Here is a 21,072-nt window from a genome sequence, read left to right as displayed (position 1 = left end):
CAAGGATGTATGTGAACTTTGTTTGAGGTTTCGGTGTCCGAAACTGAAGAAACGGAGAGGAATATATCTATCACATCCATAAGCATAATGAATTAGGGCTTTAGGCAGGCTGACTCGCGCTACAGTCCATTCTGTACGGATTCCACTGCTTGTTCATAAAGTTGTTAACCAGCGAGCATAGATCTAAAATCTGGTTATCAGCATTAGCTATTTACAATTACCAGGTATATTTGCATCCACAAGTATAGTACTGTCAAGCAGCTTTACTGCTAAGAAAATATAAACAATATTTAGGTTGGGTGGCTGAAGAATGGCTGGAGACTCCGCCTTCCAAGAGCAGTGTCGATCCTGTGTGGGGTTCAACTGTAACCTGTGGCTGTGAAGGAAGCGCAAACATTTCCCATCATCTATAAATAGTGACTTCTGACGAACATAATTGAGGAGCTGCGATTGGACACCGAGCCATTATTCACTTCTAATATTGCCAAAAGGCTTGTTTGGGTGACTTTGACTCGAGCAGAGCACACGCGGCAAGAACTCCCGTCATTCTTACACATGGTATTGTGATTGTGGAGACCAAAATACGATGTTGGTGTATGCGTATGGGGCGAAGAAGGAATCTATGAAGGAGTGGTGTGTCATGAAAACCCGTTTTCTGCAATTATTAGGCCAACCTATGTCACGTGAATGGTTGAGATCTGCGAGGAAATAAGCCCCGAATCAGGTGAGAACGACTGTCTGCCTTGCGCCTCGTTTCAGCCTACTACAAAGGGGCCAGAAAGGTTCCTACCTCAACGCGATTGGCCAAGCTGAAAGTTGCACATGACGTAGCTCGCAAATAAGGCGACTCTCGCGTAACTCTACCACATCAGGTTGTTGCGACCAGATCAGAACCTAGTTTTATTTGCTTCGTACGATACTAAGGAGTAAGTGATCTCGAGTAAGTTCGTACATCACTCAAACCGACCTGCATCTTTCGATCAAACACCTGAATACTTCACAACATGGCCAACACCAGCCCAACCATATCGTTGTATCTAAACGGCAACCTTTCCTTCCAACTTGGCCACAAGGGCACCTCAGGCACCACACCTACTCTTCAGGTCCAGATGCACGATGCCTCGCATGCTGCTACGCTAGTCATCCCGGGTTATCAATCATCGACCAATACCTTCAACCCTCTCCTCGCCTTACAAGGAGGCCTTTTTGATCTCTTCGACATGGACACTGATTCGCAAATCTCGGTACCTTCTAGCGATGAGGAACCTGGTAGACTAGTCGTCGAAGCTAGAGCGCGAAACCGATGGTTTGATCTCAAGATCGACGTGTGTGAACACTTTTGGACACAACTTCTCACGCCGGGTCATAGCTATGAGATACGCTGGCGGAATGATGGAAACTTCCCATGGGCATACCGCGGAGATAGTCATCAAGGGTCTCCCGAGCGTCTGCCAGTGCGACTCCTGCCACGACCTATCAAGCTCAATGTGTTTGACGATGCTGCATCACCACTGCAGCTTTCGATCTTACTACAACCAACGGCAAATACTTGCTATCTAAGTGGCGAACCCCGCTTCGGTTTCAAACTCCAAGTCGTGTCGCATGATGAGAAGACCATCACAGTGTGCCTGCACAAGACGCCACTCAGAGAGCTTCACGGATTGGGGGAAATCGCACACGTCGTTGATGAGGACGGCGAAGAGGTAGATTGGCCGTACGGTATAGGTTGTTTCGAGGGCAGTGATCCTTTCCCTTCAGACGATATGTTCGAGGAGCTTAAACCCAACGTGCCATATGAGAAGACGTTTTGGCTTGAAAAGTTGGATAGAGAGACTTCAAATGGAGGGGAGCTAGAGGAGCTAGAAAGCGGCCAATCATATACTGGGAAAGTCAGCAAGACACTGCTCGGGGCTTTTTCGAAGTGGAGGCGAGGAACAAAGGACGAGCTGTTGGCGGGCGACGAGAAAGACAAGGAAGCAAGATGGAGAGGGAGCAGTGAGCAGATGCTTCTTGACATCTCCGATCCGTTCAAGTTCAAAGCGATCTAGACTGCGGAGGTCACACATGATGCAACTACTACTAGATGAAAATTCAAGGTGTACTACATTTTTCCAACCGTGCACTCACTTGAACATTTAGCGCATGAACGGACGCAATGTTGGTTGTTGGGGTAGACAACCAGAATACCAGGCTCTCTCATGATGTTTTTCCACGAGACTAGAGCTAATGGGGTGGGTCTTGCGTCGTGCAACGTCGAGGGAAAAAGCAATTTTCACGTGCATTGGTGGCGCACGTCTGCCGCTCTCGCCCGCACATGCAGCCACAGGTCATGTCCGCGCTGATGCTCACCACTAGTTGTGCTTGAGTAGTAGCAACTGCCGACAACTCCTCGTATTCTGTACATACTTTCACCTTTGACAAGCCACTGGATTTTCTCTAAAGGATCTGATTATTGAAGTATATTTTTTGTGAACCTTTTCACACCGAAGGCGCGCCGGCGCTTGCACAGCCGCGGCTCGGCCTTACAAGGTAGAGTCTCGGGCGGTCTTTTCTAATATAGGATTTCTATGTACATGTTTGCTTCACGGCAAGACGGCGTTATTCCTAGAGACCTTTTGCCGATGAACGGAGAAGGATATCCATAGGTCATCGAATGAGCAAAATGGGCAGTGTGGTCGCCATCCTCTTCACTAAACCGGAAAGTTACCCTGGCCGCAAGCCCACGGGGTCCGCGTGCATCCGGATCGTGTTGACGTGGATGGGGGCTAGCTGAAGGATGAGGGTGTAAAGGTATTGTTATCTCCATGCCATGAATTCAAGCCAGTAAGAGGCTTCAGTGGCTTAGAGCAAGAATTTATACATACACAGCTGCTGCTACGGAGTCAGCGATCGTCAGACTAGATGCGGGAAAGCCGCCATTTGGTTGACCAGCCATCCTGACTGCGCCGATCCTGTTGGCATGTCGAGACGAGGACTACCGAACAAAGGCCGTAGGTGTTGCGAGGGCTGTCGCTGCTCATTCATCTCGTGGCGACGGGACTGCTGCATGGACACGCAATAACGGCCCACGTAGTAGCTTCCTCTTAACCCATTCGGACGGGTCAATATCGTGATGGCGGCACACCCACCATAGAAAGCCCGGACATGAGGAGGGGGTGGGAGCAATGAATGTGTGAAGGACTCAAGACGGAAAAGATGTGTAGATCCAAGTCCACAATTGTGTCTCGAGTTGGCAGGAATCTGCGAGTGGGTGTGAACCTGGGGACTGTGTGTATCATAGTCGCGCGTCTAGCTCATGAGAAGCCAACACGTCCCTCTGCGTCGCGCGAAGTGGGTGGCATCACTCGATAGGAAATAGAGTTTGAACCAAGAGCCGCATGTTCTAGAGTGTCCACACTAAAGCGGGGTAGTGATACCTTGGACGGCAGAGCAACTGGAGGCACACAAGTCATTGTACGAGGCCGTGCTATCACGTGGCCGGCAGTCGACTTCACCGACTATTCCAACGACGGGGATGGAGCTGTGAATGGATGGGAAGATTTTCAGCTCCGGCCTAGGGCCTGTATATGTGGGACCGAAGGCATGGCTTGCACTCGGAGCATACGGCCGTTGCAATGCACAGCAAGCGTACCGAAGAGATCGCCTGTTGATGTTGATGTGCTGACAGACATAGATACGTAGGGGAAGCGCAGAAGACGCTGAGTGGGATGCGTGGAGGGCAGGACGTGGGCGTGATAGCACCAGGCAGAGCCAGCCCAGGGCTCCGGACCGGCGCAGGTTGAGGAATCAAAGTGGCTGGTCTTGCCTAGTGATGCTTGATGCGAACTAGTGGATATTGCGGGATTTGCAGATCGTCAGAGGGATGCAGTTTTAGCGGAGTTGGAGTGGGCATTCGATCTGCTATCACTACACGTGTCTGGCTGGGACCCTGCCAAGCCGCTAAGCTCAAGTGGCTGACTCGACATCCTACATCGTACTACCCGCACTGCGCAGGCCCTGCACCAGTAGCTACAACCACAACAAACAGCATCGTGGACCCGACCTCGGCGACGGACATGCTCTCTCTGTCCTCCTATTGCACGGCAAACCCCCAGCCAACAACTAGTCCACCTAGCAGGATGCTCCCCACGCCGCTAGCTTGCACGCTTCCGCCTACAGTATCCAACCACGCTAATCCAAGCCACTTCCGGACGCCCAGGACTTTCAATCTACTCGCGTACACGGCTGCCGCCGTTTGTGACGCCCCAAGAAGCACGACTTCGGGTTGTTGATCGAGCGCTATGCTGATGCTGCACGGCCAGCGCAGCACGCACACTGCTACTCCTCAAGCCTCATTTGGCCTCCACTTGCCACTGGTGGATGCTTACCCAGCAACGCCCAAGTGAGTAAGCCGAACAAGAATTTCCAGAAATGCACCGTCCATATGCACATCCATCTGGCGTGGCACACCAGCAGGATCGGGCGACTACTGCCGCCTACCTACGCCTGTTTGTGACAAGCGAGCCGTGCCGAACGGGTGCAAGCAAATGCCTGGCTTGAGGCCGCTACTTTGCAGCTCGTCACTTTGCCGAGCGACCATCGCCGAAGACGACGACGATTAAACTACGCAGCGGGGTGCGGTGTGGAGACTCGCCACTGCCTCCGCTGGCAGTTACATCGTCCTTTGCTTCGGTGCGCGACTGCAGTCAAGTTAGCCCAAAGCCACACACTGGACTCATCAGAACCGAGCCCGACATCGATCGGGGTATCCGCTTAGATTCTGCCATACCCTGTCCTGACACTCTTCTACATTCGTACGTAAAAAGTCGACTGGCAAGGCTTCCAGCCACAATCAGTGCGTGCATGGTGTGCCGTAGTGTTCCGCCTTGGATACGAACCCACCACCTCGGCCGGCGCATCTCCTGTATTCGGAAGCCAGTGCCATCCATGAACGCAGTACTATTCAAGCCACTTAGCCGAAGGAACAGCAAGTTGGGCCTGGGCGTCATGTTGACGAGTGTAGAAAATACCGAGGAAAAGTCACCAGTCATGCACGAGCTACGTATTGGAAAAAATATGGTAGGTATGTGTAAGTGTGTATGCGCAATACAACTTCTCCACAGGATCGACCAGCTGTCCACACTTCCGGAAGAGTTTCCCGCTATTCCATCGTCTGCTTGTGTTATTTCATGCATAGCTTTGCAAAGTTAATCTATGAGATGCATCAGTAACGAGCTTTTAAATATCTCAGTAGCTAGTTTCTAGGTTGGCAGTTCACCGTTATCGAACTCATTAAAAACCCGGCACGAACAGGCAGTTTGACGATACAACGATGGACATGGACTCAATTCTTCTCGCATGCGCACATGACAATCCAACGAGTCCATTCGTCTGCTCGATGATCGTCGAGCCTAATGTGGTATTGCGGCATGGCGGCAGCATCACGGTGTTGTCGTGCAGACTGCAGGTGATGACTGTCGGGTCGCCATACCCAGGCTTGACGACCCCACTTCAAGCCGAGAGCAGCCACCTCTACATGTACTTGTACTGATGTGTGAGCCGGACGGGAAGCCCAACGAATAAGCACCAGGTTGGTGCAAGCGGTGGGGTCATAGAGACGCACTGATGAAGAACGCAACACTCGAGAGCCGAGACGCAGCCACACTGCGTTTGTCGAGAATGACTAGACCACAATCCGGTAATCGATATTTTTGCTACATAATGTATTTTCCTGATGCCTTGGGCCAATAGGTGCATATCGCACCGTTTTTTGACATGCGCTACCACACCGCATCACCCAGGTGCTAAGCCTGCGGCACGATCACGCGTTTTTAACAGACGTTATCCCTCTAGTCTACCAGGCTTTTAAGTACCTCCTTGTACCCCGAATATCATTCCATTGCGTGCCGGTAACATGCAGGAGCCAAACATGTTTCACAATATGTCTGGTCTTTCTCTCGAAGACCAGACCCTGGTCTCTAAATTTGGATACGGCCCAAGACTCACTGTCCCATCCGAGACAGTACACGAAGCCTTCGAGCGCATTGTTGACGAGCATCCTACCGTTGTGGCCGCGGTTCATCAAGGTCAAAGCATTACTTACCTACAGCTGGACCTCGCTGCCAACCGTCTCGCACATCATCTCATTAGCTCAGGCCTTCGGCCAAGACAACGAGTATGTCTCGTCGTTCAGAGATCGATAGAGATGCTTATCGGCTTCCTGGCGATCCTGAAAGCTGGTTGTCAGTATGTTCCAATCGACGGGGGTGTTGCTTCCGACCAGGCCCTGCAACACATCTTCGAAGATACCGAGGCGAGGTTCATCCTGTGCCTTCCAAGGTATTGGGATAAGGTCAAGCAGTTCGCGAGCCCAGAAGCTATCATTCTGGAATTGAACATGAACACTGGAGCCTTCTACTCTCCCTCGAGACCGGGTGTTCAGGTCACCGCGGAAGATGGTCTCTACGCTATGTACACATCAGGTAAGTAATCTCATAGGTCCGGAATCGATCACTCGCTAATATTCATCAAAGGGAGCACTGGCGTCCCTAAAGGCGTCGATGTCAAACACGGCACCAAGACTAGCGCTCTCCTTTCAGAGCCGGGAAAGTTGGGAATCACAGTTGGCTCAAAGGTTGGACAGGTCTTGAGCATCTCTTTTGCTATGGGTAAGTTACTCACGGCTTAAGAAAAGGTCCCGTTATTCTAAACGGAGTATAGGAGCATGGGAGATGTTGGCCTCTTTGATGAACGGAGGAACATTATACCTCCGAGGATCTGACTGGGAGGTGACGTTGAAACAGGTCGGTGCAGACAGTTACTACAATTAGCCAACACTCAACTAACTAGCTTTGCAGATCGACACGTTAATATGCACCCCATCCATCCTGTCCAAGTACGACCAACAAAGCTTTCCGAACATCAAAGTGCTCGCCGTAGCAGGCGAGGCGTGTCCGCAGGCGTGAGTACATCACACGTGCTAGAAACAGCGAGTATACTAACACATCCTTAGTCTCGCTGATGACTGGGCCCAAGGCAGATCATTCTTTAACCTGCTTGGCTCCACTGAGACATTTTTGCTGTCTTCACATCAACATGTCAAAGGCGAGCACTTGTCCATCGGCCGGCCGCTACCAAATGTGTCATGTTACGTCCTTGATGATAGAGGAGAGCCCGTGCCAGTGGGGCAAAAAGGAACACTGTGGGTTGGGGGCAGGGGTATAGCAAAAGGCTACATCAACTTGCCCTTGACTACCGCAGAGAAGTTCCAGCTCGATAAATTCGCCAATGATGGGTGAGTGGGATGTCGGCTATGTTGGAATGTGCTGACAAGTATGCAGTTCCGTGATGTACAACTTTGGCAACATTGTTTGCTGGAGAGCCGACGGCTCGTTAGACTCATTTGGACGAATGGATGACCAAGTAAAGATCAAGGTTTGTTCAAGACTACAACGATGTCACCAGGAATCTTGCTGACCTTTCTAGGGCTTCCGTGTCGAACTCGACGGTGTTACTTCCGTTATCGAGGTAAGGATCTCTTGTCCCGGATCAATACCACTAGCTAACAATCTTCAGCAATTTTCTGGAGTCACTCGAGGTGCATCTTTGGTCATCGATGGCGTCCTTCATGGCTTCTACGCATCTTCCATCCCTGTCGACGAGCGAGAACTCGATGCGTTCCTCCGAAAACAACTACCTTACTATTCCGTGCCCGAACGGTGGTTTCGCGTTGACGACGTGCCGTTGAACGCTAACGGAAAAGTCGACAAGGCGCAACTTACAGCGCTGGCTGCAGCAACAAGTTCTCCCAAGGCAGAAGTCGAACCCACAAAGAAGGGGCATATGCGAATGGACTCAGGCGTTGATGTCTCAGATGAGCCTAGGAAGGTCGAAGCTCCCCTTGCCGCCATCATACATGACAGCCCGCGGGCTTCATCCCGCGATATGGATCTCGAAAAGGGCTTCATAACTAAGAGCGTTGAGCGTCGTTCGGGAACCGAAAGCCCGGAGCCATACGAGACACTAACTGCGTTGCCGCAACCCACATTGTCGAGAACACACGCCTGGGTACGACATCGCGGCTTGATTGCATATCGCTGGTTACTCCTTCCCGTCGTCCTCACCAACATCGGAGTCGCATGCTGGCTTCTTTACGACAACATCAAGCAACATACATACCCACTCTCCGCGGTCGCAAACGCAACTGCGGCGAACCTCTGCGCTGCGATCTTGATCCGATCAGAGCCAGTCATCAACCTGTTGTTCAAAGTTTTTTCATCGGTCCCCACATGGATGCCTCTTTGGATACGGTGCATATGCGCAAATGTTTTCCACATTGGTGGTATCCACGTGGGATGCGCTATTGCTGCGCTTATATGGTTCGTCATATTCGTCATCGGTGCGAGCTTGGAGATGGCAAAGAGTGTGGATGAAAGAGCCATCTCAGTAGCGCCGGCGGTACTGTCCTACTTCATCATGTCCTTGCTTCTTACAATGACCGCGATGTCGCACCCGTATCTCCGGAACCGGTACCACGATTTATGGGAAGGCTTGCATCGGTTTGGTGGATGGACAGTACTCATCCTCTACTGGGTGCTCATCGGACTGTCTACCGCAGATATGGGTCATCAAATAGGATACTCGACGTCAGAGGCCTACCTCAGGAATCCGTCGCTATGGCTCATCGCAATCGCTACCTGCGCGATTATCTTCCCATGGCTATTTCTCCGACGAGTTCCTGTCATACCTGAAGTCCTCTCTTCTCATGCCATCCGGTTACATTTTAACTCGAATCTCGGACCAGGCAAAGGCGTCCGTCTTGCGCAACACCCACTTGGAGACTGGCATGGCTTTGCAACGATTACCAATGGACCGAATAACGGCGGATACTCTGTGATTGTTAGTCGAGCTGGCGATTTCACAGGACATATGATCGACACTGCGCCAACGCATGTATGGAGACGCGGAATCCCCACTTCGGGAGTGCTCCGTATCGCAACACTGTTCAAGAGTGTGGTTGTGGTAGCGACGGGGTCCGGCATCGGCCCGTGTCTTTCTATTTTTCCGTACAAGCACATCGCCATGCGCATTCTCTGGACAGCGCCCAACCACGAGGCAACGTTTGGAAAGGCGATGGTCGAGGATGTACTCCAGAAGGACCCCAAGGCTGTCATTCATAACACGCGCATGTCTGGAAAGCCGGATATGAGTCTGTTGACGTATAACCTTTACAAGGAGAGTGGGGCGGAGGCGGTGCTAGTGATTAGCAACAAACGGTTCACACAACAGATTGTGTTTGACATGGAGAAGAGGGGGATACCGGCGTACGGGGCGATATTTGATTCTTAGGCTTGCATTGGGCCTACGCGCTAGACGAGACGACGCACACGACTTGACGATTTCCGAGTCATGATGTTATGAGTTGCATGTATGTACATATTGAATGAATGATGTTCCATGTCCACGGTAGTCTTTGCACGTTGCCTCTTTGCGAAGGTGTAAGCACAACGAGCAGTAACCCGGCGGTGTTCTCCGCTACTGCTAGACACGTGAGCAGTCTTGGCAGCTTGGCAGTCCGACACGCACTCCAACTCGCAGCATGACCGTTACCTACCACTTGCCTTAGGTGCGCATGATTTCCACATGCCATCGACATGCCCGAGCCTGCGTCGCTGAGAAAAAAAGAAAGGAATCGAGCGTCGGATGCGCCGGTGCCCCTGAGGCTGCCCAGCTGGAGACACCTTCCATTCACATGGGCTGCTCCGCAGTTCCTTTTCTTGGTTCGGCGTCATCTTAGGCGACGACGTATCATGAAAACCACTTCGGCGGCTTCTTCGCATTAACCTATAAAGGCTGCTCGACTATGGCGTCACTCGATTGGAACGCCAAGTCGCAGACAACCGCCCTATGCGTTAGCAGCTGCGCATCACCATTCAAGCTTTGCCCCGAAACATTTGCTTTTGGGTCGCCCTCCAATCTATCTTATCAAACAAAGCAGCTCATACAGGCAGGCCAGCCCTGGTCACGATGCACAGTACGATCTACTTGATCCTCCCGGGCAGGTGCATAAGGAGAAGCATACGGAGGATTGACCAAAGAAGAAGGAGATGTTGCTAGCGCCCCCAGCCAATTCGCAAAGCCGCCCAATCACGGACTTGCCACCCCATCCCCACGCCGACGCAACTAGGCTTAACGATGTATTATCACAGCCGTTAGAAGAAGGTCGCTCGTCATGCTATGGGGCTGCACAGAATGTATAAGGCGGCTTCCTGGGTGCAATAACCAGTCCGCCAGAGCTACTTCGTGCTTTCGCTTTCACATCCCTCATTCTTTTTCCAAACACATCTCAAGATGAAGTACTCTCTCGCCGCAGCCCTGATTCTCCAGGGTACGACTGTACTTGGCAGCCTTCTTCCCGTTCACTTCAAGGCACCCAGCCCTTCCCACTTCCTCGACATTGTCAACAACGGCACATACGATCTGGGCTGCCGACCAAAGGCTGTCCCGCATGAGGACGGCCACTTTGAGCTTCATGCTCTCCTGACCGAGGAGCAAATTGCCCACCTAGAAAGGGAATATGAGAACTCGGGAGAGATCTCTCTCCACCGACGCGACCTCACCAAGAGGGCTGCTGACGCACCAATTGGCACTGGTGACAGGTGGCAAGGTGGTGCTGTTACACCATCTGGTCTTGGAACCAAAGCTGCGGGATCAACAGTCAGCTCCATCATGACCCCTACCGAGATCAACTCGGCAATCAAGGGTCTCGTTAATGGCTATGGTATCAATACCGTTACTCTGCCATACAAGACTTTCCAGGGCGCTACACAGACCGCTGGATACGTTGGTGCTGGTACAGACAAGTCGCAGTACAAGCTCTACCTCAGCGCTGGCATGCACGCCCGTGAGCGAGGTGGTCCCGATCAGCTTATTTACTGGATCTCTGACTTGCTTGCTGCCAACAAGGCCGGAACCGGCCTTACATACGGCAGGAAGACATACACCAACGCCCAGGTCAAGAGCGTCCTCGCTGCTGGTATTGTCTTCTTCCCTCTCGTCAACCCTGATGGAGTTGCCTACGATCAATCCTCTGGCTCCCTCTGGCGCAAGAACCGAAACACTCGTTCCGGCACAAGCGGCGCATCCGTTGGTGTCGATCTCAACCGCAACTTTGACTTCCTCTGGAACTTCAAGAAGTTCTTCGACCCCTCCACCTCGCCTGCTTCCACCTCGCCCAGCTCGGAGGCTTTCTACGGCACTGCTGCCGCATCTGAGCCCGAGACCAAGAACCACGTCAGCATCTACGACAGCTTCCCTAAGATCAGGTGGTTCATGGATATCCACTCTGCTACTGGTGACATCCTATACAACTGGGGTGATGACGAGACGCAGTCCACAAACACCGCTATGAACTTCTTGAACAGTGCTTACGACGGAAAGAGAGGTCGTATCGGCGACTCCACATACAAGGAGTACATGCCCTCTGCCGATGTCACTGGCATCAAGAGCGTTGCCTCCAAGACGGCTGCTGCTAGTAAGTTGACCCTTGAGAACTTTCATATAATATCCGAACTGACATTTGTATTTAGTGGCCGCTGTAGGTGGACGTTCATACTCATCCATGCAGTCCGTTGGTCTCTACGCCACTTCTGGTGCCTCGGATGATTACGCCGCCAGCCGTGTCTACGCCAAGTCCGGTGCTAACAAGGTTTTTGGCTGTAAGTTTTGATTATTCTACCTTGCAGTGTATGCATACTGACATTGCACGCTTTTAGTCACCATGGAGTTTGGATACGCGACCAACTTTTACCCCACTCTCACCGAGTTCAACCAGAATATCCTTGACACCAATGCTGGTTTCATGGATTGGGCACTTGCTGCCATTGCCGTTGGAGTTAACTAAGGTGCGATGTTGACGAAAGTGATGTTGAAATGATGTGGCGATGTGGCGTTTTTAAGGGCTCGGCGGAGAGCCTGATATGATGAGTTGACTTCTATGTAAATACCCTTGTCTGCATTCTATATTTCGAGAGGATGAACAATAATCGATATTGCTACCATGAGAGTTCGTACGTGCTGAAAGTTTGGGAAGTAGCCTGGTTTTATCGTGAGGTTTGAACAACCGAGTCAATAATCATTCCTTCAAACCAAAGATTGTGTCTTCATTATCGCACATGAAGGCTCATAGTTTCTCTCTCCGATATTTCAAACTCCCATTGTTGATGGACCTCATGTACTTCTATCATGTTCCGTGAATCCTCAGTTACGGACTGAATAGTTCCACGAACATCGTACTGACTATAGTGAATCTGATGCTGTACTACCGAAAAAGAAGCCCTTTCAAAGTTAAGTGGCTATGTACTAGAGGCAAGGCTTTTCCTAAGCTCCGCATCCCTCTGATCAGTCCTTTTAAGCCTTCCTCTAAGCCTCCGACATGGATAAGCGAACATCGACTCAGCCGCACTTTAGCTGTGCCTATTTAAGCAGCGAGGCTGAAAAGTAGCCAATCGTACCTCAGCCACATCGGCCTTATATGTACATAGCCCATTGTCTCGCCCCACGGTAACCTGTAACTTTGCAGTAGCCCAGCTTTCAGGCCGCCATCATGACACTTCGCCGCCCACGTCGTTACTGTCTCGCGTTCATACCACTACACCTGTGACGCAAAATCAGCACAGCAGCATCGACAGATGGCTGGTAAACTACCACTGCCAAGTACCCAAGAAACAAGCTCTCGTATGTCGCCTGCGCTGGACTTCGCGACACTGGCAAGTGCCATAGGAGTTATTACACAGGTTCTACAAGTAAGCATGCGAACGCTCCCTTGGCAACGAACACCCACCCATCTTCCATCACTAATCTAGAACACCGCCAATAAATCAAGAAAAAAAAGAGAGACGGTAATCACTAACTCTCTACACGCAGCGCGTATTGAACGCGATAGAAACCCTCATAATTCGCTTAGCAACACTGCCATACTACCGTCTCTACCACTTCAACACCACCAATCCCCTCCGCAACCTCGCCTCCCTCGCTTCATCCCCCAACCCCGACACGAAAAAACTTCTCTCCACGTTATCGAGTTGGCGCACCAGAAAACTGAGTGAACTTCAATTCACTACTATCTCTGTAAGTCCTCCTCTCTGTTTTCCTCACCACCATTCATCTGGTCCCGCAACATCTCACCCACCTCCTAAACCGACTTCACCCAAGATTTTTTTTTAAAAAAAAAAACTTTACTACTTACCCATTTTTCTCTCTTCATGATCTGACAATATCGCCAGTGCACCGTCCTCGCCGCGGCAGTAATCGGCGCCTTCTCCTGGCCCACACTCTCAACCGCACACTGGCTCACCCCAGGCTTCTGGCACACAAGCTTGATCCTGTCGATTTTGGGCATTTTGCTGTCCGCGTCCGAGATTACCGTGTTGAATTTGTTGGGGCCGGTGAGGTATACACCCGCTTCCGCTCATTTTCAACACTCGTCGCAGTTCCCAGCTGTCTCCGCTGCTGCTGCTGCTGCTGCTGCCGCCTCCACACCTGGTAACGGTGGTGGTGGTAATGCGGGTAGAGTGCATGATGAAGCAATGCAGAGGTATATGCCTTTGCTTCTCTCACCCGTGATGAGGAAAGAAGATGCAGGTGCAAAGGTTTATGTGCCTCGGCGTAAGATGGTGTTTACATGGCAAGCCCCGCTGATGTTCATGTCGTATTCTGTCTGCGCTTTTCTAGCTGGCTTGACGGTTTTGGTTGGTTTACCTATTCTCAGGGGGGACAAGAAGGGAGCGTGGGGGGATGAAGGGTGGAATGTACGTATGCTACACTACAGATTTCTTTACTTCCCCGTCTTTTGTTTTCTGTTTGCTACTTTTGCTGTTCCGGGTGGGAATAAGAGTAGAAGAAGGGAAAAGGAAAGTTCAAAGCTAATCGTTGTGTGGGGGGAGCAGATCGCGGTCATGTACCTTACGGCGTTTGGGGCTGGGCTTGCAGCGTTTGTATACTGCTCGTTTTGGGTCTATCACTATGTGCATGTTGAGCATGATGGGGTTGAGCGCGAGGAGCATCGCGAAGCGGGGCCTTGGGGTTTATTTCCTGCTGGGTATGATTGAGCTTTTTTTTGTTAGAAGGAGGAATGGGTATGTTTTCTTTTCCTATGCTAGAGGGAGTAGCGGCGATGCGAGGATGCAGGTACAGCGCACGATACTTCATGTACTATCAAAATTTGTTGCTCTTCGGTAAGAGCCATGTCGGATCATTAGTGTGTATTTTTGTTTAGGTTCCTGGTTGACCAGCTGTCTAGTCCCGTCAATCCATCTATACGCCAAGGTCCTGGTTGCTGGGTCGCTAGTGTTTCTCTAAATGCCGCTCTTCGAGCTATTTCACTGCCGTACCGGAGTCAGTGGTTGGAACTACCATCCATTCTATCCTTCGAAAAATCTCTTGCCATATGTTCGTTTTTCTTTTGATCTCGCAGTACCTACACTAGCTCCTACGATAGCATTCTTAGTCTCCCTTTCTCTTGTACCATCAGCTTTGCAGCGGTACTCTAACGTAACTTACTACACCATCTCCTGGCCTGGCATTGTCTTTCATTCCAACACTAGCGTCGCTCTTTCCTCCTCTTTAGTCCTCATCCGATGCTGTGGCACACAAGAGTACGGTACGATAAAACCCCCGACGGAGTAACTGTGGAAAGAAAGTTAGTGATTCCCGGCGTATTCGGTACATACACCAGCACAGCCCTCTCCTCCCTGTCCTACAGCGATTCACGTAATTCGTCCCCCAGTCCCCCAAGTCGATGCACTGACGTCACTGCATTCTATCTTCGTCCTTCACAGCCCCCAGAGAAAACCCTGCACTCATCCGCCCTCTTCCAAGCAATGAACGCGTAACACCAGCATGCCGTTCTGCATCCCAAGATATCTGGGCAATCCACTAGTCTTGCCGGCGCACCAACCACATACGGTGTGTGTGTGTATAACTTGGTACGGAACTATCTGAAAGTAAGCAACAACACAGATCATATTTCCCCGCATCCGAGACTTCGGAAAAACACTCTGGGCTTTTTTATTGGCGTGGCTTGCTTTTTGCGTTGTTGTTTTTTCTTTTCTTCCGATGCATCAAGTGGCCGTGCTCTTTTGCTGCACTGTTTGTCGCTAAAGAGGAAAAGTTTCTTTGATTGACGATCTCTCGGACCGGCATGAGAGACGCGCGAACTTGATAGTAATTCGCATTATTAGCGTCGCCAAAACAGATGCGCTGTATTTTATTTTATCCAGCGTACTATTAGCTAGGTATAGTTATCGAAAGACCGTTGTACTTGATAGTCGTTCGACTTTCAATTTTCGGTGTTTTTCTCGGCTCCGAGGGCATCCGTGTTCAGGTTTTCCGCCATGTAGTAAGGACAGCCTCGCGTCTCGGCCCGTCTGACAGGAAAAATGTCACTGGAGCTTGGCCTATGCAATGCCAGACTTGCGGGGGGTGAAAAGTTGCGTAAGTGATTGGTAAGGCCTTGGTAATTTTCATTTCTTGTTTCGCATTTCGTCATCATCATTGTCGTCACTAATTGAATGAATTGGTGTGAAGGATTTCAGGTTCAGAGGTAAAGAACAAAGTTTGTTGGGGTAATCTATATGCAAAAATTATGTACATGCACCTGGAAAAGAAAACATGTATATATGTACATTCAAGAAGTGAAGGGGGGGTATCTTCCAAATATCAGGCAATCTAGAGCTCGTCGCTGCCGACCCAGATGCTGGAGGCCTTCCAGTTAACGTACTCGGGGCCGATCTTCTTGATATCGGCGATACCAGTGTTGGCAGCGTCGTTGAGAAGCTCGTACCTGAGCAGCTCGGCGGCCCTAGCGACACCCTCAGCTCCGTAGATGTTGGCGAACATGAAAGGCCTGCCAACACCGACGGCCTTTACGCCGAGAGAAAGGAGCTTCAGGATATCAGTGCCGTAGCGGACACCACCATCAGCATAGACCTCGATCTTGTTGAAGATTGAAGGGTCCTTCTTGTAGATCTCAAGCGCAACTTGGAGGGAAGAGGGCGAGGTGTCGACTTGACGACCGCCGTGGTTGGAGAGGAAGATAGCCTTGACGCCGTTCTTGATGGCCTCCTCAGCGTCCTCGACAGTCTGGATACCCTTGGGGATGATGGGAAGAGAAGTGAGGTTGCTGAGTTTGTGGTAAAGGTCCCAGGTGAGAAGGCTGAGGGATGAATCTGCGGATCCGACACTGTAGCGTGCAGCACGGTGCCTGATACCATCACCAGGGGAGTCGACGGTAAGGACAATAGCCTTGGCCCCCACCTTCTCAATATTCTTGAACAGCTTCACGGTAGCTGACATGTCTTCGGTCAAGTAAACCTGTTGGAAGAGAACTTGCTCAGAGCCGTTGGGGCGAGCAGCGTAGATTTCTTCCATGGTCTTTGATGAGAAGAGCGAGGCCATGTAGAGGATGTTGGCCTTAGCGGCACCCTGGACAAGACCGACCTCACCTTCATCATTGGCATATCCACCACGAGCACATGGGGAGATGAAGAAGGGAGCCGAGAAGTTGTAACCAAGGATGGTTGTTGGAATGGAGGCTGCAACGTTGGTGATATCGCGTAGAACACGTGGGCGAAGTCGGAAGCGAGCAAAGACTTCAAGGTTGTTGCGGTAAGACCACTCGCCAGCAGCACCGTTGCGGTAGTATGTATAGGACGAGACGTTCATGAAGTTACGACCGACCCATTGGAAATCAGGCAGTCCGACGAGGGACTTGAGAGGAGGGACGGTTTTATTAGCAACGAAGGCAGCAAGTTGCTGGTCAATGCCAGTATCAGGTTCCTCCAAGAAGGGCGCGGCAGCAAGAGCGCAAGTAGCAAAGGTAATGAATGAAAAACGCATCGTGGGCGATGAAGTCAGTGAGTGTGAGAGAGTTGGTGATTAACTGTGAGGTAGTGGCTAAGTGGAAGCAGGCTCAAGACATTTATATTTCATCACATAGGCCTCCAAGTCGGTAAGATTATTGCAGGGGCGACTGAGAAAAAAAGGCTCGACTGGGTTGCATGTACCGGATAACAGGCTGCATCCCATATCTTGGTCCGATCCCTGTCTCTTCATCATGTGTGTGCCATAAATTGGTGCAAGTGGTATAGTCTGCCAAGATAGCGTTTTGAAACCAATATGTGCGTCATCCTAGAAGGGCCGTCAAGGTGTTTGTCCATGTTAGCGGTCCTGACCAAAGTCTGAAGGTGGACAAGGTTATCTCCCATGGGAGCTGCCAAGATGTTCCAGAGGCAGCTGCATCCACGCTCGTGTTTAGCATGAATTAGCTGCCCCAGAGGGCTGCAACGGCATCGGTCCGAAGACGCTTATGACAGGTCTGTCAGTCCAGGCACGCGGGAGATCCACCCCAAAAGTTGGTCTCCAGCGGAACGGCGCCACGATGCGGGGATGATTGGTCCGCTTGGGTAAAAACATTGCGCAAATGTCGAGATTGCTGGGCCGGGGTGTGGACGGAGCGCGACGAAAGCGTCACTTGCTCCGGCCTCAATCCCATCTAATCTTCCTTCCTGCTTGACTCCACAACCAAGCGATAAACGGCCGTTATGCGCCGTGCGCTACAAAATCGATTCGATGGGTTTTGCGGGATGCGCGTACGTATGAACAAGCAAAGTATGTCGGTGAGTAGTAGGGTGCTATGCAGGCAGTGCAGAGCACAAGACGCCAACTACTTGCGCACAGTCGCAAGTTCAAGCGGTTCGTTTCATGCAAATGGGCAAGATGTAGCGCAGCGGCGACTATTTGGTTGGACGGGCGGTATCTGCTGTTTCAGAAACTGAGCCGCATTTACCTGGTGTGAATCAGATAATGTAGTCACTGCAAACAGCAGCTGTGTCCGAGGTAAAGCCTAGTCGGCTTTGAGCGCTATCATCGCGTGGGTTCCTAGCTCGGAGGCGGAGGTTCGTCATCCACCTGTCAGCAAAAAAAAGTCGCAGCTGGTCCGGCCGAGCGTTTGGGCTGAAGGGTTTTACACATTATGAAGGACAGCTTGGTAGGTTACGAGTAACGAGTCGAAGCGAGCGGGAGATGTTACAATTCTTGGCACCCCGCATATGTCAGCACTCTTTTCCAACCAAAGCACGCCCATGCGGCCGCCTGGCCAGCTGCTTCTCCTTCAGCATCTTACACAGATATCGCGAGTACACTGTTGAAAAACATAAACACCTCCGAGCGACGTCAACATGCATGGCGCAGGGAACTCTGCAGTGGTACGGAGGATTTGTCAAAACCAGCCTAGAAACATCGGGAGTCTGCCTTCCGCTTCTCCACATCATCCGCCGAGATATGTCCTCATCGAACATGTAACTCTGCGTACTACATGTTCACCTCTGCACCGTTCCTGGACTATCCGGAACCGCCGTGTGGCAACACTTCTCGTATCCGACCTGCCTTTACCGGATGACCCTGGTCGGATTGGGACAAATACTTACTTTTGTGGCGTTAACGCATAGTACAATAACAGAATGTGGCCGCCAGGTGCGGCTAAGTACCCTGTATTTTTTTCCGACGTCAATTTGGCCGAGCAATGTACCTCAAGTCAGTTGCACTTAAGTCGTCCCACGCGCTTGTCAAATGATCCGCATCTTCCGGCTTGTCTTTTTTCCTCGCCAGTCTTACTATGGGAGACGTTGAGAAGACTGAGAAAAGCATTGTAACAGTAAAATGAGGGACGTTCACAAACACGGGTTTTCTGCAAGAATGCGGGGAGGCACGCCTAATCAGACGCAGGGGCATTTATTAGATCATATGTTCGCCAACACCACCGTGTTCGCATCGCCATAACACCACGCATAATGGCAAGCATCCTCCGCGTGGCTGCATGCCATGCATCTCCAGTTTTTCTGAATGCGCGTCGGACAACAGACAAGGCCATAGCCCTCGTTAAGCAGGCGGCCTCGAACAAGGCCAACTTGGTCGTTTTCCCCGAAACCTACATATCTGCTTTCCCAATCTGGAGCTCATTGAGACCACCGACCGATAATCACTGGCTATTCCAGCGTATGGTGCAAGAGTCAGTCTATGCGGATGGTGATGAATTAGAAGCGATTCGCGAGGCTGCACGATCAAGCGGTGTATTGGTCAGCATCGGCTTCAGCGAAAAGTCCCGCCATAGCAACGGCTGCCTCTACAACTCGAACCTGATCATCGGGACTGAGGGCGAGGTGCTTGTACACCACCGAAAGCTTGTTCCGACTTTCTTTGAGAAATTGACCTGGAGCCCTGGAGATGGTCATGGGTTACGCGTTGCTAGCACGCAGTTTGGGCGAATTGGCACCCTCATATGTGGCGAAAATACAAACGCACTTGCAAGGTATTCTATGATTGCACAAGCTGAACAAGTGCACATCTCTACCTGGCCCGCAATTTGGCCGACGCGAACATTGCAAAAAATCCCACCGAGCGCCGAAAGTGGCGTCCATCAGGCCAGCACACGTGGAGCTAACTACGATAATTTGGCGGCTAACAGGACACGCGCAGCAGCGCATTGCTTCGAAGCCAAGTGCTTCGGCGTTGCATGTTCCGGACACCTGGGAGAAGATGCTATTGAGACAATTGTCGATGGCGCGAGTCAGCCCGATGTGGTAACCGAGACTTTGCATGCTATGCCACGAGCTGCCACGTTCTTCCTGGACCCTACCGGCGCTCCACTTCCTAGTTTCATCTACAAAGACTCACAAAAACAAAATGCAGATGCGCTCCAGTCTGAAGAAGATATACTGTACGCCGATATGCGACTGGAAGACTGCATCGAAGGAAAACAGTACCATGATGTTGTTGGAGGCTATCAACGACTCGACGTTTTCGATCTCAAAGTTGACCGATCTAGAAAAGACCCGGTCAAGTTTCTTTAAAGCCGCGGACAATTAACATGCCCGACGTATACTCCTCGTATTGTTACCACGTCACCTCGGTTATTGTCTTAGAATCCGATTGGCATTATTATGTTCTGTGTGGAAGATTGCACCTCTCTTCCATGTTTACACACTTCAACGCAAGTTCACCGCTTCACGTAATGCCTATCCGTTTCCAGTGCCACCGAACCTAATCTGTCGAGTCATACTATATGGCAAATTTAATCAACATATTGATGAAAAATCTGCCATTTTTTTAACTAATCTATTTTCATAACTTTATCATACCACATACATGCGCAAAATTAAACTGGACATTTGTAGGACAGTGGGGTTTCCACTCAAGTGCCCACATCAGAAGACAAGTATCGGAAGGACATGATTAGATTGTCGGGCATGAACCAAGTGCCCTGCCAACAACGTGCAAACGTGCAGAATAATGTTAGGCTCTTATTCTGTCTGCCTGTTTATACAAGAATATACAGTTCAGTGTCCCCATTTAGACGGCACTTGAACCTGCAAACAGGACGTTTCAACTACATTCACCTTCTTGACACCACTATTTAGTAAGCAGCTAAGCGAAATCCGCCAGGAACAGGACATGCATATCCAAGTCTATTGAAAAAAAGGATCGCTCGATAGCGAGACTGCTCGCTTCAACAATTCAACAAGTTATCTCGCCCCCAACTTCGCTTGTAGGAAGGCGCAATTCCAACCCCTATCTCTCAATATCTACAACCGACGTTGGATGTAGGCGCAAATAAGCATCTTAATGCATGAACCGCACGACGATCATAATAGAAGTGCGCCCAAGGGCAATCTATGTAGTAGGCCCTTGGCCATTCTACTGCTTCGGTGGCAGCCTTCTATTGAGGCACTAACCGATTGCAGCAGGTACCGGTGTTCTGGTAGAGACGTGCAGGTTTGATCCTGGCTCACCTTGAAAGGGTAATCCCTTCCAGACATTTATCGGACATTTACAAGGGCGAAAGGCACGTGAGAATTGCACTGTATTTCAGTGAAGTTTTGTGGTTCTGTCAGAATACGGGTATATCTNAGGTGGTGGACAGAATCCGGGTGTTCTCGAGTACCCGGATTCTGTGATCTCAGCCAATCAGGGCTGATCGCCAAGCCCACCCTAGGAAGGACCGATACATGAGCCACAACTGATACCTTTGGTGTCACA

The 21,072-nt window shown here is 50.8% G+C and overlaps 11 protein-coding genes across 11 annotated transcripts; 9 read left to right on the top strand and 2 right to left on the bottom strand.

The window, feature by feature from the left end:
* Positions 1–1,004: 1,004 nt before the first annotated feature.
* Positions 1,005–2,048, top strand: COCCADRAFT_28859 (uncharacterized protein; the record flags this gene model as incomplete). Its single annotated transcript, XM_007717310.1, has 1 exon — positions 1,005–2,048. The coding sequence occupies one exon, from the start codon at positions 1,005–1,007 to the stop codon at positions 2,046–2,048; it is 1,044 nt and encodes a 347-aa protein (XP_007715500.1).
* A 503-nt stretch (positions 2,049–2,551) lies between these two features.
* Positions 2,552–2,806, bottom strand: COCCADRAFT_104542 (uncharacterized protein; the record flags this gene model as incomplete). Its single annotated transcript, XM_007717322.1, has 1 exon — positions 2,552–2,806. One exon carries the CDS (start codon positions 2,804–2,806, stop codon positions 2,552–2,554), a length of 255 nt encoding a protein of 84 aa, XP_007715512.1.
* A 617-nt stretch (positions 2,807–3,423) lies between these two features.
* On the top strand, positions 3,424–3,681 carry COCCADRAFT_104553 (uncharacterized protein; the record flags this gene model as incomplete). The annotated part of the gene is made up of 1 exon (XM_007717321.1): positions 3,424–3,681. A coding segment is annotated over one exon (258 nt), but the record flags the coding sequence as incomplete, so codon positions are not given.
* An 864-nt stretch (positions 3,682–4,545) lies between these two features.
* On the top strand, positions 4,546–5,190 carry COCCADRAFT_104532 (uncharacterized protein; the record flags this gene model as incomplete). The annotated part of the gene is made up of 1 exon (XM_007717320.1): positions 4,546–5,190. A coding segment is annotated over one exon (645 nt), but the record flags the coding sequence as incomplete, so codon positions are not given.
* A 703-nt stretch (positions 5,191–5,893) lies between these two features.
* COCCADRAFT_39539 (uncharacterized protein) lies at positions 5,894–9,327 on the top strand (the record flags this gene model as incomplete). The annotated part of the gene is made up of 8 exons (XM_007717319.1): positions 5,894–6,461; positions 6,513–6,647; positions 6,700–6,782; positions 6,837–6,940; positions 6,992–7,273; positions 7,320–7,413; positions 7,465–7,506; positions 7,555–9,327. 8 exons carry the CDS (start codon positions 5,894–5,896, stop codon positions 9,325–9,327), a joined length of 3,081 nt encoding a protein of 1,026 aa, XP_007715509.1.
* Positions 9,328–10,329: 1,002 nt separating this feature from the next.
* On the top strand, positions 10,330–11,881 carry COCCADRAFT_7711 (uncharacterized protein; the record flags this gene model as incomplete). Its single annotated transcript, XM_007717307.1, has 3 exons — positions 10,330–11,512; positions 11,568–11,696; positions 11,754–11,881. The coding sequence occupies 3 exons, from the start codon at positions 10,330–10,332 to the stop codon at positions 11,879–11,881; spliced, it is 1,440 nt and encodes a 479-aa protein (XP_007715497.1).
* Positions 11,882–12,668: 787 nt separating this feature from the next.
* On the top strand, positions 12,669–14,087 carry COCCADRAFT_39537 (uncharacterized protein; the record flags this gene model as incomplete). Its single annotated transcript, XM_007717318.1, has 4 exons — positions 12,669–12,782; positions 12,904–13,107; positions 13,263–13,787; positions 13,926–14,087. The coding sequence occupies 4 exons, from the start codon at positions 12,669–12,671 to the stop codon at positions 14,085–14,087; spliced, it is 1,005 nt and encodes a 334-aa protein (XP_007715508.1).
* Positions 14,088–15,705: 1,618 nt separating this feature from the next.
* On the bottom strand, positions 15,706–16,875 carry COCCADRAFT_104547 (uncharacterized protein; the record flags this gene model as incomplete). Its single annotated transcript, XM_007717317.1, has 1 exon — positions 15,706–16,875. One exon carries the CDS (start codon positions 16,873–16,875, stop codon positions 15,706–15,708), a length of 1,170 nt encoding a protein of 389 aa, XP_007715507.1.
* Positions 16,876–18,215: 1,340 nt separating this feature from the next.
* On the top strand, positions 18,216–18,485 carry COCCADRAFT_104538 (uncharacterized protein; the record flags this gene model as incomplete). The annotated part of the gene is made up of 1 exon (XM_007717316.1): positions 18,216–18,485. The coding sequence occupies one exon, from the start codon at positions 18,216–18,218 to the stop codon at positions 18,483–18,485; it is 270 nt and encodes an 89-aa protein (XP_007715506.1).
* A 342-nt stretch (positions 18,486–18,827) lies between these two features.
* Positions 18,828–19,886, top strand: COCCADRAFT_7709 (uncharacterized protein; the record flags this gene model as incomplete). The annotated part of the gene is made up of 1 exon (XM_007717306.1): positions 18,828–19,886. One exon carries the CDS (start codon positions 18,828–18,830, stop codon positions 19,884–19,886), a length of 1,059 nt encoding a protein of 352 aa, XP_007715496.1.
* Positions 19,887–19,995: 109 nt separating this feature from the next.
* Positions 19,996–20,163, top strand: COCCADRAFT_104519 (uncharacterized protein; the record flags this gene model as incomplete). Its single annotated transcript, XM_007717315.1, has 1 exon — positions 19,996–20,163. A coding segment is annotated over one exon (168 nt), but the record flags the coding sequence as incomplete, so codon positions are not given.
* Positions 20,164–21,072: the final 909 nt, after the last annotated feature.

The sequence above is a fragment of the Bipolaris zeicola genome, assembly GCF_000523435.1.
Source record: "Bipolaris zeicola 26-R-13 unplaced genomic scaffold scaffold_174, whole genome shotgun sequence".
NCBI lineage: Eukaryota > Fungi > Ascomycota > Dothideomycetes > Pleosporales > Pleosporaceae > Bipolaris > Bipolaris zeicola.
This window is presented reverse-complemented; position numbering and strand designations above follow the sequence as displayed.